Genomic DNA, 18,449 nt, shown 5'->3' with positions numbered 1-18,449 from the left:
GCTTGGCGAACAGTCACCACCTTTTCCAACGTCTAAGATTTGACTCGCCGCTGTTCAGAACATTGTGACAATTGACTGTGCTTAACGCTTCATGAGCGTCAAACACGCTGGGATATCATAGGCATGTGATGAAATTTAATTCATCTATAATTCAATCCTTTTATTGTGTGAGATGCCTTATATTACTATAGCAACAAAACATATTAAAAAGTGAGGAATATTGGTTTTCTCAAACGAGCTGCATTGACAATATTAAGTCTGTAATTTGAAAAGTTACTCAAGTTACTATTTTTAAAAAGATACCAATACGTTTGGAAAGATATGCACTCGTACATGTACATGACCAGAGCACACACACACACATATATATATATATATATATATATATATATATATATATATATCCCATGGTTTGACGTTTGTATATATATATATATATATATCCCATGGTTTGACGTCTGTGTATATATATATATATATATATATATATATATATATATATATATCCCGTGGTTTGACGTTTGTATATATATATATATATATCCTATGGTTTGACGTTTGATAATATTCAACGAGTTCTGTGTTTTGTATCCCCGAGCCGATGAAGGCGATATTTGCATTACTGGCACACTATCACTTACATGATGAAAAGCGTTTTTGTGTTTTTGGTTTGTTTGGGGTTTTTCTCTCTCGAAACAGAGTCAGGAAGAAACACGTACTTTAAAAATATTCATCGAAATAATGATATTGTGAACTTAGAATTACAATGGTTGTTTTTAATTAAGTGTGACTCTCATTTTCTCCATAGTGGTGGTCACGCAATGTTATCCTCGGGAGTTTTGTTGTAGTTCAACATTTGTCTGATTAAGGTTCTCTATGTGTTTCCCCTCATTCTATCCACAGCTGTATTGAGCCGACAGACGTTTTGCTAGGCAATATCGCAGACCTCATATATTTCATTGAAAAATGTGCAGCATCAATAATTAATGAAGGTAACAGCAATCCTCTACAACAGCTGTCATATTCTCTTCCACCAAACAATGGAATTTTTCTTCCCTTACACGAAGTTATGACACAAACGATGCATGTTATTGAATGAAATGCATGTTATTACCACATCCATATGGATGTATTTACAGTGTATATGTACGGTGTATTCAGTCAGCTATATGATACACAATGGGTCAGGTTTTGAGGTTGTGGTTTTTTAAATTTCATATTACTTTAGATTTTCATTCCTACAAAAGTTATTTGTACATGTAAATGCCGTATAACGCATGTGTTCTGTGGTTGTCCATTGTTTGTACATGTAAATATCGTATAACGCATGTTTTCTGTGACTGTCCATTGTTTGTATGTGTTCTGTGGTTGTCCATTGTTTGTACATGTAAATACCGTAACGGATGTTTTCTGTGGTTGTCCATTGTTTGAACATGTAAATACCGTATAACGGATGTTTTCTGTGGTTGCCCATTGTTTGTACATGTAAACACCGTATAACGGATGTTTTCTGTGGTTGTCCATTGTTTGTACATGTAAATACCGTATAAAGGGTGTTTCTGTGGTTGTCCTTTGCTTGTATATATAAATACCGTATAACGCATGTTTTCTGTGGTTGTCCATTGTTTGTATGCGTTCTGTGGTTGTCCATTGTTTGTACATGTAAATACCGTATAACGGATGTTTTCTGTGGTTGTCCATTGTTTGTACATGTAAATACCGTATAACGGATGTTCTCTGTGGTTGTTCATTGTTTGTTCATATAAATACCGTATAACGGATGTTTTCTATGGTTGTCCATCGTTTGTACACATAAATACCGTATAACGGATGTTTTCTGTGGTTGTCCATCGTTTGTACATGTAAATACCGTATAACGGATATTTTCTGTGGTTGTCCATCGTTTGTACATATATATTATTACTACAGTAAATTGATCCGAAGAGTCGGATCACGTCGATTTGACAGGTGCGGATCATCAGATCACACGAAACGCGAAGCGTCGAGTTTGATCTGATGATCCGCGCCTGTCAACGAGACGTGATCCAACTGTAGTAATGATAAATTTATTATATACCCCCTTGTGCATTTTAAATCCACATTTATAAGATAATTAATGTAATCCAAATTATAAAAAACAGAGACATACCATGAAATTATGTTTTGTATACGCAGGTTCGTTTGTGACGAGGTCAATATTTTCCACAAATAACGTTGCGTGTATGCATTGTGACGTCATTGTGACGTCATCAATTTCAGAGGATACTGATACGGAATCAGAAAACCACAGTGTGGTGATCCGGAAAACCGGATCACACGCTGTGAAATCCACATTATCAAAGAACAATACATTGATGGGTATATAATAAATATATATTATTACTACAGTAACTTGATCCGAAGAGTCGGATCACGTCGAGGTGACAGGCGCGGATCATCAGATCACACGAGACGCGAAGAGTCGAGTTTGATCTGATGATCCGCGCCTGTCAACGAGACGTGATCCAACTCTTCGGATCAAGTTACTGCAGTAATGATAAATTTATTATATACCCCCCTTTGCATTTTAAATCCACATTTATAGAATACTAAATGCAATCCAAATTATCAAGAATACAGACATACAGTGAAATTATGTTTTGTGTACGCAGTTTTGTTTGTGACGCGGTCAATATTTTCCACAAGAAAAGTTGCGTTGATGCATTGTGACGTCATTGTGACGGCATCAGTTTCAGAGGATACTGATACGGAATCAGAAAACCACAGTGTGTGATCCGGAAAACCGGATCACACGCTGTGAAATCCACAGTATCAGAGAACGATACATTGATGGGTATATAATAAATATATATTATTACTACAGTAACTTGATCCGAAGAGTCGGATCACGTCGATTTGACAGGCGCGGATCATCAGATCACACGAGACGCGAAGCGTCGAGTTTGATCTGATGATCCGCTCCTGTCAACGAGACGTGATCCAACTCTTCGGATCAAGTTAATGTAGTAATGATAAATTTATTATATACCCCCTTCTGCATTTTAAATCCACATTTACAAGATAATAAATGTAATCCAAATTATCAAAAACAGACATACCATGAAATTATGTTTTGTGTACCCAGTTTTGTTTGTGACGCGGTCAACATTTTCCACAAATAACGTTGCGTTGATGCATTGTGACGTCATTGTGACGGCATCAGTTTCAGAGGATACTGATACGGAATCAGAAAACCACAGTGTGGTGATCCGGAAAACCGGATCATACGCTGTGAAATCCACAGTATCAACGAACGATACATTGATGGGTATATAATAAATATAAATACCGTATAACGCTTGTTTTCTGTGGTTGTCCATTGTTTGTACATGTAAATACCGTATAACGGATGTTTTCTGTGGTTGCCCATTGTTTGTACATGTAAACACCGTATAACGGATGTTTTCTGTGGTTGTCCATTGTTTGTATATGTAAATACCGTATAAAGGGTGTTTCTGTGGTTGTCCTTTGCTTGTACATGTAAATACCGTATAACGGATGTTCTCTGTGGTTGTTCATTGTTTGTTCATATAAATACCGTATAACGCATGTGTTCTGTGGTTGTCCATTGTTTGTACATGTAAATACCGTATATTTTCTGTGGTTGTCCATTGTTTGTACATGTAAATACCGTATAACGGATGTTTTCTGTGGTTGTCCATTGTTTGTACATGTAAATACCGTATAACGCATGTTTTCTGTGGTTGTCCATCGTTTGCACATGTAAATACCGTATAAAGGGTGTTTCTGTGGTTGTCCATTGTTTGTATGTGTTCTGTGGTTGTCCATTGTTTGTACATGTAAATACCGTGTAACAGATGTTTTCTGTGGTTGTCCATTGTTTGTACATGTAAATACCGTGTAACGGATGTTTTCTGTGGTTGTCCATTGTTTGTACATGTAAATACCGTATAACGGATGTTTTCTGTGGTTGCCCATTGTTTGCACATGTAAATACCGTATAAAGGGTGTTTCTGTGGTTGTCCATTGTTTGTATGTGTTCTGTGGTTGTCCATTGTTTGTACATGTAAATACCGTATAACGGATGTTTTCTGTGGTTGTCAATTGTACATGTAAATACCGTATAACGGGTGTTTCTGTGGTTGTCCATTATTTGTACATGTAAATACCGTATAACGGATGATTTTGTGGTTGTCCATTGTTTGTATATGTAAATACCGTATAACGGGTGTTTCTGTGGTTGTCCATTATTTGTATATGTAAATACCGTATAATGGGTGTTTTCTGTGGTTGTCCATTGTTTGTGGATAGGAACACTCCGCAAAAATTACAATCACAAACTTTTCATTAAGAAAATAAAGCCCTGTCATTGTTTGGTTTAAATGAAATATTAAGGTCGCAAACATTGCAGAAACAAACACTTAGAGGGTTTTGCCATTTTTTGTGTGATGTTTGCGATCAGTACTGGAATGTCTGATATTGATTTGACTTCTGAGGTCGCTTATTCATTGGGATTGTTTTGTTTTTTTTGGGGGGGGCACATACTTTGTTTATCTATTTATTTATTTTGTTAATGTTCTTTTAAAATGTTTTTGTACCTATTTCTTGTAAAAATAGATATCCCGGACCTCTAAGTTATTCAAATGTGTAACAACTAATAACCACCTGACCTTGGCTTGTCTCCAGATTTTTAGAATGATTTCCATATTTAGACGATGGTAAAGGGAAATAGTCCAAAAAGGACACACAAAATTTTACCACCACCCCAAAGAATCTGACCCCTGCATATAATCATATCCATTATATTGATTTGTGGCACTGCCAATACCCTTGGAGTCATGACTACACATGTATATGACGATGCTTGCATAATGATTTGATAAACCTTACCAATGTGGTTCTTGAGAGAAAAGATTTTAGACAATGCCCCTTATATTTTCATGTAAAACTGTGGCCCCGGGGATCATGGTTAAAAGGAATATGAAACCTCATTACATGTATGCATATATGAAAGCTTTAAAGCAAATTATGTTTTTTTCTGAACCAGTAGTTCTTGAAAATATTTCTTATGTAAAAAGTTGCACATAACTCACCACCCTATTTTTATATTTCTTAAAGATCTCCTAGGAAGAAGATGTGATCCTTCATTTTGTAGAAACTTGATTCCCATTCACCTAGAGATGCTTTGTGACAAGTTTGGTGTAAATTGGTCCTATAAGTCTTGAACACTAGTCAAAATGTGCAATGTGTTATATTTACAGTACTTTCATTCGTTTGTATGGAATTTATTGTACAGAGGGGCGTGACAGTCAAGTCGTACAACGACGAGGGGCGTGACAGTCAAGTCGTACAGCGACGAGACTGTCACAGCTATCTATATACAATGAATTCTATACAAGAGTTTCAACAGTCACGTTTAAAGTCAACATTTCGCAAATTCTATTTTCGTTATAACGATCTAGTTTGCCAAAACAGTGATCAATCTCATAACTCCTGTAAGCAATACAAAATACAGAGCTGGGCAAACATGGACCCCTGGATATACCAGAGGTGGGATCAGGTGCCTATGAGGAGTAATTAAGCATCCCCTGACGACCGGTCACACCCGCCGTGAGCCCTATATCTTGATCAGGTCAACGGAGTTATCCGTAATCAAAATCAGTGTGCAAAGAACGGCTTAACAATCGGTATGAAACACGTCAGACAGCATTTGACCCAATGAAAGGTATTGGCAAACTAGATCGTTATAACGACCATAGAATTTGCGAAATGCTGATTTTAAACGAAACTGTTGAAACCCCTGCACCATCAACTTGTTTGTCAGTAGCCTGCCTCGATTTAAAAACTGACTACACACAGAAAAAGCTCTTGCGTATCGAATCAGTTGAGAGATATAAACACCACATGAATATTATGTTTAAAGGAAGACATTTTTTTTCATTATAGATATTTAAAACGTCGAGTGCCTGTGGGTAGAAGGTCTATAGTTGCCAAAAGAACGATAAGCACAAAGAAGGTTTTTTATTGCATATTCTTCTCATGTGATGGTATAGCCGTACAAATTCCGGTGCCGAAGGGCTAAGGTGTTATAGGTCGGTATTACCGAGATGTTATACTAAACAAGCTCAAGAAAAATCATCATAAACGACGCCCTGTGTCAGGATTTAGGTATGTTCGTCTACTTCATGATAATGCTCCATCACATACATCTGAGCTTGTGAAGCAATTTTTGAAGTCGGAGGAAGTTACCGTCTTGCCACACCCACCATACTCTCCAGATCTAGCCCCATGTGACTTTTTCCTTTTTCCAAAACTTAACAAGTTCTTATCTGGTCGTCGTTACAAGTCCCGACAAGCCCTTGGCTCAGCCATCAGTTAGTGCCTCAGAAGTCTACCTAAATCAGCGTACCGTGATGCATTTTAGAGATGGATTCAGCGATTGAAATTTTGTATTTCAAAACGCGGAGGATACAATGAAGGGATGTAATGTTCATTTCACTATTTGAGTCGAATGTGTTTGAGATATCGTACAATACACATTACATATCGAACATCCCTCGTATATGTTACATTTCTTATGTTTTCATCATCGAATAAATGTTACAAAATTGTTGTTTTTCTATGTTCGTGGTTTGAAAATTGTAGTACAGCTAAGTTCCGCCCCCTAAAAGTTATTGTATGTTGGATTTCTGTTTGATTTATTGATTATTATTAATCTTCTTTTTTCTAATGTTTTCTTATTTTTCAACAAACATTCTGTAGTACATGTATTTCATAGTATATTATTCCGCCTTCCAATGGAACAAAGGACAAAAACGGATAGTATAACCGCCTTAATTCATTTATTGCAACTCTCCAAATGGCTGAGAGATAAATGTGAATGTCTGAGTGTAGTAAAAAGCTACAAGAAAAAATAAGATACATTATAGATAATTATTACAGGAACTGCTTTCCATAGATTTAACATTGGAACATGATTTCACCTAAGAAGTGTATGAAATTTACCAAACAAAAGATTAAACCTTGTCAAACAATACTGTCATTAACTAGACCTATAAAGTCATTACTATGTAAATTAGATGAGTTGTGTCTGCTCAAATATAAAGCGACAGGACAATGTCACTATGGGTTTCCATACATTTACAATGTGATACAAGTAAACACATGAGATATATGCATCAGAATGACAAAATTCTAATATGTGCAGCTGAAGAAAGGTATAGATACTTTAAATATACATTCAACTTACACCGTGGGTGGCCTACAGAAGGAAAATTCCAACAAGAAAGCACTCTTTCACATGAGATTTGGCGGCAACAGACAAGAGAGATAACTCATACATGGATGATGTACTAAACAAAGAGCAGTAACTCTGACATACTCATCAAAATTCTCAATCCAGAATATATATATATATCTTTATAATATGATATAGAATTACAGAATATTCTAGTTATTTCAGAGAGAGAGAGAGAGAGAGAGAGAGAGAGAGAGAGAGAGAGAGAGAGAGAGAGAGAGAGAGAGAGAGAGAGAGAGAGAGAGAGAGAGATGAAAATATTTGGTTCCGTGTGTTGCAAAGGGCATCAAATTTTTCAGTATCACCATTTTTGCATGAAATGTTTGTGTTCCATAGAAGAACTTTAATAATGATATTGCAAAATGCACGTGCGTTTTGCAATTATTACTAATCTTGAAAAGAGTGTTTTAATTTCCTGTATATTCCCATATCAGACTTCAAATGATCTCACAAATATGTATTGTGGCCCCATCCTACCCTCTGGGGGCCCCTGAATTAAACAAACTTAAATTCGCACTATCTAAAGATGCTTTCATATCAATATGACCTATTATGACCCCGCTGCTATTGAGAAGATTTTTAAAGGCGTTTCCCCATACATTTCCATCTAAACCTTTAATCCCCTATTGTGGCCCCATCCTAACCGCGGGGTCATGATTAGAACAAACTTCAATATACTCTACTTGGGAATGTTTGCATATCAATATGACTAATCTTGGCCTTGCTGTTTTTGAGAAGAAGATTTTAAAAGATTTTTCCTATATATCCCAGGTAAAACTTTTATCCCCAATTGTGGCCTCACCCAACCCCTGGGACCATAATCTGAACAAACAACTGAAACTTGAATCTGCACTATCTGCGAATGCTTTCGCATTAATACGAGTAATCATGGTCCGGTTTTCTTTAGAAGAATACGTTTAAAGACTCTACTATATACATTGTATCTCCATGTAAATATTTGATCCCCTATGGTGACCCCAGACTACCCTAAGGGTCATGACTTGAACAAACTTGAATCTACACTATGTCAGGAAGCTTTCATGTAAGTTTCAAATTTTCTAGACCAGTGGTTTTTTAGAAGAATTTTAAATTACCCCTTCCTATGTTTGCATTTTCTTGATTATTTCCCCTTTGGAGAGAGAATGGCCCTTCATTTGAACTCACTTGAATCCCATTCATTCAAGGATGATTTGTTTCAAATGTGTTTGAAATTAGTCCAGTGGTTCTTGACTTCATTTGAATAAACTTGAATCCTCTTTACTCAAGCATGCTTTGTGAAAAGTTTAGCTAAAATTAGCCCTGTGGTTCTTGAAATCGAAAATGTTCAAAGTTTACGGACGGACAGACAGGTGGACAGAGACGGACGCCGACAAAAAAAGTGATCAGGAAAGCTCTTTTGAGCTTTCAGCTCATGTTAGCTTAAAAAAAAAAGATTTACGCAGAAGTTTGTAGCAGTTGGAGATTATCACTATCTATAGGTGGCAATGAAATATAAAATTTATATCACATTTTTAAATAATAATAATATTTGATAATATGTAACCTTACACGCAAAAATTAATTTTTGACATGCATAGAACTTATGAAGCAATCAAACTATTATTGTTTTACGTTTATTTATTTATTTAGATTACACAGCGCATTATTTTCTATTTCAAAATCTTAGTTAATAATAGATTATCTTCATTTGACATAATCCACAAGGCGTACTATAAAATCTGGCCTGGCCTCAATTATGGCCTCTAATTTGGTTCCAACCCAAATTATGGCCTGGCCTTAAAGGTTCTAAAAATATTTTTGGCCTCAACCAAAACTTCTTTTTTAAATTCATTAATTGACCCTGTGACCCTCAACAAAGTCACAGCGTGCAGTTTTGATATTTGTGCTCTACTTCTTTACGTTATTAGACTGTTATCAAAATCATCTTTCATTCTGATTATTATTGAAAATAGAGGTTGTGTACAAAGCATGTGTGACATTTCAAACCTGTATTGAATTATGTTGTAAATAATCTGATATCCCATTATAGTGTTATACGTACTGAATAGAAAGTCATCAATATATATGAACATCCTCTATTTATTAAAGTTGTAGTTTCAATCTGTATGATTTATGGGAGTATTTGTATATTCAGATATCAAACTCACTGTTTTCTTTCAATGAGAGTGAAGGCAGTACACTACAAGGCAGTGTGTGGAATGTGATGATTCATCATTATGGTAGTGTGAATTTGTTTTAATAAGTGAAGTGGATTATTAGTAAAAGGGGTGTTTTCGGTGTTCACATTTACAAAACAACAGAAACATATCATTTATGTTCAACAATTTTGAATAATCAAAACCAATAATAAATCAATCATAATTCGGAAAAAATCAATATACCAATCAGTCCATTAGTATTGAATACTTTTTTCGTGTGTATTAGTACATAAGTTAGGAAGGGGAAAATGATTTTATCCATAAATTGATCGATATGTATTCAATAAAATCAATCAGATTGGTGGTAGTTCATGATTATTTCAATGTGCACATTTACAAAACAACAAAAACATATCAATTATCTGCTGTGACTTTGAAAAATTAAAACCAGTAACAAATCAATGAAATGATTGGAATGAATTAATCAAATAATGACAATTAGTTTTGGTCGAGGCCAAAAAAATTCAGAGGCCAAAGTTGAGGCCATGCCAAAATTTGGGTTGGAGCCAAATTAGAGGCCAAAATTGGGGCCAGGCCAACTTTGAGGCAAGGCCAATGGGGCCAGGCCAGGTTTTATGGTATGCCAATCCACATCAATAAAGTATAAAAAGGACCTCCCAACTTTAGCTGTGACATACGGCCCCTGATGACTTAGCAAAACATGAGCGTTTGAATTATGCAATTTACAATGCCCCAAGATAATCATTAATACCTTAATTGAGGAGCTTGACATTCTTTTACTAAAAAGTTTGTTAACATTAAGAGTTATGCCGTCTTTTGAAATCAGGTTTGCCTGTTTTTGTTAAATGTTTGTCCATATTTCTCTTTTTTATTACAAGTCATTTTTGTAATAAAGAAAATTATATCCAAAAGGCAAGACTGACAATCTTGTGCTGGTGATGAAATTCATAAAAATAGATACAATAAAAACTTGCAAAATCTATACGTTTTCTTTCTACCTCATTTACCTGTATAATTCTGTAGTTTTCAGGCTAAGGGCGACCATTTAAAACTTTAAGTTAGTTTTTCTACCCTTATCTTCCAATATTCCAGGGGAAAAGGACTGTGCACTTAATGGAGATGCATCAGTGTTTAATATTTACCAAAAAGTATCATATATAGAATCATTTTTTCTTTGAAAAGAGGGGCGGTATATGTTATAAGGGACCACAAGCTACAGCTAAAGTGGGGAGGTCCTTTGAGATATTTCTAGCAATGTCTTGAGGGGTGGGGGATTCCAACAATAAATACAAGGAAGAAATGTTTTTGTTATTTGCACTATCGGGGTAAAAATGTTAAATGCTTCGTAATGAAAACGAAATCCATTCCGTCGTAAAGTGTTGGCGTTTCAAGAAAGACAACCCTCTACGGTAAATAGGCTCCACTGCTACACACGTAGTAGTCAGTTTAGAGTTACCTTTCTTTGAATCTCCAGTACTGAACTTTTTACGACCTTGTATATTTCTTCATGAATAAATATACGTTTTTGTATCATATCTATGGCAAAAAACTTCTCTTTCACCTGAATAAGATGAAAGATACAATATCATAAACAGGTCAGCAAAATATACAAAACTGAACCAGTAAGGCGTCGTTAGTAATCCGATTTAGAATACATTGTATTCAAATGTGTGTAAACCTTGTTTAGTTTACAGGCATTTTAAATTTTCAAGTTTTATATCATTTAAACACGTGATATTATCCAAATATAAAATCCTTTAATACACTGTGTACAGGTTTTCTAACAAGAAAAGAAAGAGAGAGAGAAAGAAAGAAAGAAAGATAAAACCAAACCCACCCCCATTTTGCGGAAATAACACAGCAATTGTTTATCTAGCGTTGTACCTGCTGTTACATATTGCAACAATGATCTCATTAAACCATATTCATTATCAATAATCATCAATTGTAGAATGAAATATTTTTTATTGTCATCAAGGACGGACCTGGAAATGTAATATCGACCGAAGACACAGTATTGGTACTGATCGAGGACAATACTATATATGTTACATACAAATATACGAAGGGTTGACAAACTTTGAAGATATTTAAGAGTAGGTCAATAATACAATATATATCAAGGGCAAGCCTGCAGATACAGCATCGATCGAGAACACAGAATCCGGACTGACCGAGGACGGTGCAACGTATTTCGTGGAGTCTGCCTTTGAAGTTATTTTTATACAATTAATATTACGGACTACTCGCTTCTTTGTGTAGGTCTATATGCATTGTATATAGTTATCTCCTGAAGGCACCGAAGAGCTAGGTAATGAAGGAGGATGGAGTCTGAGGTTAAAATCACAGGTACATGCACTTCTGTGTCTGATGAAGATATTACCTGTCCTTTGAGCCACATATTGACCATACACTGAAATTCTCGTGTGTTAAATATATGTAAAGTGATGTAGAGAGTGCTTGTCTATATCAACTGTTACAGGCGTGACATTTATATGATGGCACGACGAACAACACCGGTCTTTTGTGAAATAGCATGGCATCAACCAATCGGCACTGTTGCTACAACTCACTATTATATAACTAACTTATGAAACTTCAAAGAATGAAACACAAATTATTGTATGAAGACACGCGCGCGCAAAAAAAAAGAAGTGAAATGAACTGTATTGTACTATTGCAAGTTTTCCATAAAATCGTATAGACACGCTAATTTTTGAAGGTAAAATGATATTCTAAAAAATAGGATATCCTGTTTACTAAATACCTATTGTGTTACGACAGACGAATTGCCGATAGGGAGTTCAGCGTAAATTATATGACATTTGATCCATGTATATCTCGCTTGGGTGGGTAGGATCAATATTTCACACGTTAAAGATCGGCATACATGTGTACATGGGAGAGAAAAATGTATTGTTCGTCTGCTGTGACGTTAGAAAGGCTACCTGCACTGTGGACAATTTGGCCATTCATGACGATGTTATTCGAGGTAGAGAACGTGTACCGTGTTTAATCTATGGTGAAATTTCGAGTTCTAGATTCGTTCTTGGCAGTGAAGCAGTTAAATATTAGTTTTAAGTGAAGGAACCTCAACTTGCAAAAGGTATCAACTCAACGGATGATTAACTCGGTTCACATCAAAGCGAAGCACTGAGTTGGAACGTAATCATTTTATGAAAATCCACAACACATTTAATTTATCCTGAGTAAGGGTATTTGTATCGAGAGATTACAAAAGGTCGAATACACAATAACTTTATAAACGTGTACTTGCCAAAATCTTTGAGACACTCTGACGGCAATCAAGTGTGAAAAACTTAATATTTAACAACACCATGTCCTCGCGGAGAAGGAATGAAAACATTGCTGTATAAAACCAGGCCACGAGAGAGCACAACCCAGCCAAGCTGAGGGGTTCAGCAGTGTAGTGAAGAATAGAAACTTAAGTCTAAGGAAATCCTTAGAATCAATCGAACGCAATTTTTTTTATAACACCGGAGATATATTTCATGCGCTCATTATCAGCAACCCACGATCTCGCGTGCGCCGAACTCGGTATCAAATAACAGCGCATCCTCAGCTAGTGTGGCTGGGCAGGCGTGCTGCATGTAGGTGCTGGGATTGGAATAATCACTGTGTACTATGGCCAAAACATAATGTAAAAAAAGAGAGGTGGACACACTAATGGGAGTTTTGCTGATATGCCGTCAAATTTCCTTATTCTTGCCTTACTATTGATTCTTTCGTGCTGTGTGTCTGTGTTTGGTCAGGCTGATTTGACAGGTATGTGAACATTAAAATGCATTTTGTGTAATTAAGTTTGAAGAATCGTATTTACGGATTAAACGTGATGTCATTTCTGTCCAGGCATACCTCGTGGAAAACTTCAAATGCTGGGGAAACATAATGGTGCACTATTTATTACAGCACTTCTATTATGCCGACTATCGTGGTTACATAACCACTTTCATATGTGCAGTGCAGTGTTAATAAACATTGAGTAAACCACTAGCGGGTCGCCTCGTATACATGTTTTAAGTATGTGATGCTCTGGGAATAGAATGGAGATATTTTTCGTTGTACATGCCACGCGGCCCGGCTTAGGTGAAGTATATTCGAAAGTCCTTTTAAAAATGTGATTCATCAGAAAGGAATATATTTATTTTCTCCTTCTACAAACCACAATTATAAGATCGCCTAATCTGCATGCACTTTGGAATCATTGAATGCTAGAACGCTTTTTCCCATTTTCCCCACCGAGCAATTGAATTAGGATCCACGAAAATACTGCCCAAATACATCTTACTTCTCACTGATGTGTATATAATATGCAAATTGATTTGGAGTTGTTACAGGGCAGTCGTTTTCGTTTCCCGCCTGAATTAACATGTAGACACTAGGCATCTGTTTTAGATACCATATTACAGGCCAAACTATCGATCTCGATGATAGTATTTTTAGTTCGCCTGAGGTATGTCAGCAAATGAACGTTAGTGGGTAAAGATGAGCAGACTCATCTCTCCGTTAATTGGGTTATCCTACTTATTCTCGCCATAAATTACTTAATAGTATTCGAAATGAATACTCCGGGGCTCTACAGGGATTGATCATAAACGTTTTTTTTCCCGCATCTTGTGCTGGAATGTTTTACGGGAGATCTCACTGTGTTGCATTAATTTTAGTTTCATTGTTCGATACCCAACTTACCAATGCTGCAGCAAAGAAACTTTCTGACATATATTTGTCCATTCGAAAAAGTATGCTCGTGCCATGATTGTGTCTCAATCAAAGTGTGAGTAGCTTTAACACTTGTAGTGATATTGTATACAATATCCGTTATAGAAAACGCTGGTGGTATTGACTAAGACCTGGTTCATTTACCTTACAAACGACTTATTGAACCCAATGATGATATAATGTAACACGAAACGTGTAACGCCATTCTTCTCAACTTGCGTGTTTGTATAGTCTTTACACTATTCTGAAAGAACAAACGCCATTGGAACAGGTGTAGAATTAAATCATTATTCACTATTTGTTATCCATTGATCTGGCCCAAGCTACATAAATGGGCAAAATTAGTACTGTAAACCGAGTCAAATAGTCCCATACTTCCCTCTCAGGCTTCAGTCCTGATGTTTACCCCTTTCTGCACGCAAGGGATTTCTTTTCTGTCAATATAGTCGATTCGGTAGACCGATCGCATCTTATCAATTATGGATATAGAAACTTGCATCATAACAACCACAAATTGCATGAAAGAAGCGCATTATCCTCACTATTATACATACAATTCTAATAATTAATGAAAACTGTTAAAGATCAAAGACCGCTGAAGAAAATTTCATTATCTACAAGGAGGAACGCACTATTGGAATAATACAGCCAAACTTGTGCCGTTTGACCTTTCGTAGATCTGCAACCAAGTAGTTTTGACAAGAGGGTTATTGATGAGGATTCGGGTAGTCCACTGACGCCTAGTATTGATTCTTCACGGCGTCTTCAAAAATAAGATCTTTTCCTTAACTGCCGATGTCATTTTTGCAGAAGATTAACTATGTTTTGATGAAGGGGTCATCGACATTTTCTCTCTATGGCCCTTGGGGATTTAAGTTTTCTTCCGGAAAAGTGATGCTAATTGAATCACATGTTATTTCAGTCGACAAAGTTGCACTCAGATTGTATCGCGAAATGATAATGCATAGCAATTCTAGACTAAACTCAGAGGGGGTGAGGTAGGGGGAGGGGATGGCCCTCCCCAACTTTTTTGACAACTTAATCTTCCGTTATTTTTACATGCACAGTAAGATATATTGGGTGATTGCTCCCCTCCCACTATTTTTTGTAGTATAATTGAATGATACATTGTAAGAATGTAAGCTTGAACAGATGAATTGATATGTAGTGATAGAGGAATGTTCCCCATTACTATTTTTAAGGTTTCGAAGGTTAGAAAAGAAAATGTTAGTTTTTTTTATTTGTATCTGCTTATCACCCCCCACCCCCCCCCCCCCCCACCCCCCCACCCCGTTCCATCTCCGCCCCAAGATTTAACATATTTAAGTTTTGGCAATTTTTTAAGAACTTTATAAACATTTCTGAAGTCAACTTCTTTTCCTGTCTTTGACAAACGATATTACGTGTCTGCTAAGGCCATATGATAGAGAAATTGACTATCGATCAGAAAGCGAAAATAATTACATGGCATACATTAAAACTGGCGAAGACACTAAGTTTCACACTTTTAACAAAATATATGAAGATAAAACACGTGTATTAATAAAATGTATCATCATATCTTTTTCCTTTTGTTGATAATGGTGTGCATTATGAAGGACATATTAAACATGTGTAGGAGAAAGATGAGAGACCTGCAGAGTTGAGAAGGGGGAGGGCAAACAGGAACAGAAATAGCTCTAATAGTTGTGAATTTTTGTTTACGAAATTAAAACTGTGTTCTGGGTATCTTCCATGTGGTGGTTTTAAATGCATGTGGGCGTAACTTGAAATTCTCTAATTCAGTTGTCATCAAAGCTTATTGGAAAATTGTAATAGCGTCAACATTTTGTTGCCATGGATTTTGATTTAAGAATAGACTGCTTTAGTCTTGGAAGAACTTAAGTTTATGCTGTGTGAATTACATGTACATGAAATATGTTTCATTTTATCAGCACAGGAAATGAAACAGACTGGCCCTGTTAATTTGAGGGCCCTTTATGTGCTAATCAGAAAAAAAACGTAGTCTTCGAAATATGTGCACGACATTTTTATAAACTAGAAAATTATTTTGCATCGAACGTTAGATACTAACGTTATATTGTAATAAAAGAATCATTAATATAGAAAGTAACTCGATGTCAAACTTAAAAAATAATATATTTCATCGGAAGACCCAGAGGTAGATCTGACACTGAAGCACAAAAAAGTACACCTTTCTTTTGGGGAAAACTATTTGAGTTTCAGCGTTGCCCTATATATTTTCATTTGTCATCTTTTCGTTGTCATTGTATTTAGTCAATTTTTCAGTAAAGCACACCCATTTATTGTTGAGTTTTAATGGATAGTACACTTATTAAAACTATTCTATCTATGTAAATGTATCGTATGCAGGCTCCTTACAGAAAAGATTATACTTTTTTTCTGCAAAAACTCATCGAAGTTTCAGAAGTTGCAACTTACAGCTGTATGTATGCATTTTTTTGTTGCAGTTCCTATAAGATGCTATATGTGCATATCAAGGATAGAAGAAAACGACACTTGCAACGATCCAATCGACAAAAGAACCAAAAATAATCTGCTGGACGAGGAATGTCTCAGCGGAGTTTGTGTGAAATGGACAAGATATATTGATGGTGAGTGCGATCCAAATGTAATATACAAATAATTAGTTAAGCAGCATCCACTCTTTTCGTGCACTTCAATATCGGTAATATGATGACCGCCTGACTTTCGTCAGCATCGCCAATGGAAACCGGACACACATTCATATTGAATTTTTTTTCTATACCCATGAATAGTAAAACATCTATAAACAGCAATCGGTCAATATGAAATATATCTGACATTAATTTCTACAAAAATTCAATTAGAGGAGAAAATATTATAACCTCGCCACCATAGCATACTGTGTTATAAATGGCGGCGGTCCTTTTGACAAGTCTGGGCAAACAATCACTTAATCTTTGAGTTAATTTTGATGTGGTATCATTTATTAATAAACTTTTGAATTTTGATTTGACAAAGCCGTCTAAATATAGTTGACGTTTGATATTTATGACATTTCATAAATACTCTTCATATGAAATTATAGCTTAGCTATGATAAATTCTCTGTGGAAATATTTACACTTCTGTTACACTCATCTAATATTTAAAATTGACACGTGGGCATAATGGTTGTTTATCTTGAAGGCTTAGATGATGTACGAGTATTTACTATATATAAATTTCAAATGCCTATGTAGGTTTATTCTTGTTTGAACCTGATCCAGCCGCATTGCACCTCATTGAGGGTTTTGAAATATATAATCCAAGAATAGCTCATTTATGTAAGAATACCACTACTATGATGTTTAATTGAAATGAATCAACAAACAGTTCTAAGAGACAGGTGGAAAGAACCCTTCGCTTGAACTCCAATTAACTAGTACTTATATATTACATGTAGATACACCCTCCTCTGAAGTATCGGGTAACATTGTAAAATATTTTGTCATTTCTGTGTGTCTGTAATCATGATGATTATCGTAACCGTTGAGCTGTATGCAAGATAGAAACTTCACTCCAAAGTCATATTACTTCGCGCTTTATACACACATATAGAGAACAATTACCCGACCACGAAAATACTTGTAAGTTATTCTACAATGTAATTCATCAAAGAATTGAAAGTACGAAGTAAAAGAAAATGACTGTGTGTCAAATTCAAATTTAACATCGTATACAACGTTTGTATTTTACTGTACATTGCAATGATCAAAGGAGTGCGGCGGTCATTATTCTACGATATACCTTCATACGTAATAACTGATTATATGAAAATTGAAACACATCTCGCTTGCACTTCGATTCGTGTTTTGCAAATACAACAATGAAGTCGATAACTGATCATTTAATTTCAAAATCATGAAAAATAATCAATATATGTTGCAAAAAAAATTCATAAATGGCAGAAGAACATTTGCCTTTCAATATAAATCAATCGTCTGCATTCCGATATCGATAAACATGTAAACAGGTTGATGCACAGACAAGCTACCCTCTTCCACGTATGTGCAGTTTTCTTGGACTGTGTATTCAAAGCAGTTGATATAATCCGTCAACATTAAACTAAATTCTTGAAATATTTTTCTAAATAGATCTAGTATACCCCTACATCTCACCTTTTTCGTAAGCAAAAAACATGTAGGCTTAGTCCGTGTCGGAAACTGCCATGACGTTACGTTGACCCAATTTGTAGCTGTATGGGCAAACGGTCGGCTATTATATTTC

At 35.7% G+C, this 18,449-nt stretch overlaps 1 protein-coding gene across 1 annotated transcript in view; it reads left to right on the top strand.

Annotated features, from left to right (window-relative positions):
* The first annotated feature begins 12,316 nt into the window (after positions 1-12,316).
* The window catches only part of LOC125646724 (protein quiver-like), an 11,895-nt gene continuing 5,762 nt past the window's right edge, over positions 12,317-18,449 (top strand). The window contains exons 1-2 of the mRNA XM_048873236.2: positions 12,317-13,242; positions 16,668-16,811. Coding sequence (XP_048729193.1) covers positions 13,161-13,242; positions 16,668-16,811 — 226 coding nt within the window. The 5' untranslated portion in view covers positions 12,317-13,160. The remainder of the gene's footprint in view (positions 13,243-16,667; positions 16,812-18,449) is intronic.

Source organism: Ostrea edulis, chromosome 6 (genome assembly GCF_947568905.1).
Source record: "Ostrea edulis chromosome 6, xbOstEdul1.1, whole genome shotgun sequence".
In the NCBI taxonomy this organism is placed as follows: Eukaryota; Metazoa; Mollusca; class Bivalvia; order Ostreida; family Ostreidae; genus Ostrea; species Ostrea edulis.
The sequence above is the reverse complement of the archived record's forward strand: the minus strand, read 5'-3'. Positions and strand labels throughout refer to the sequence as shown.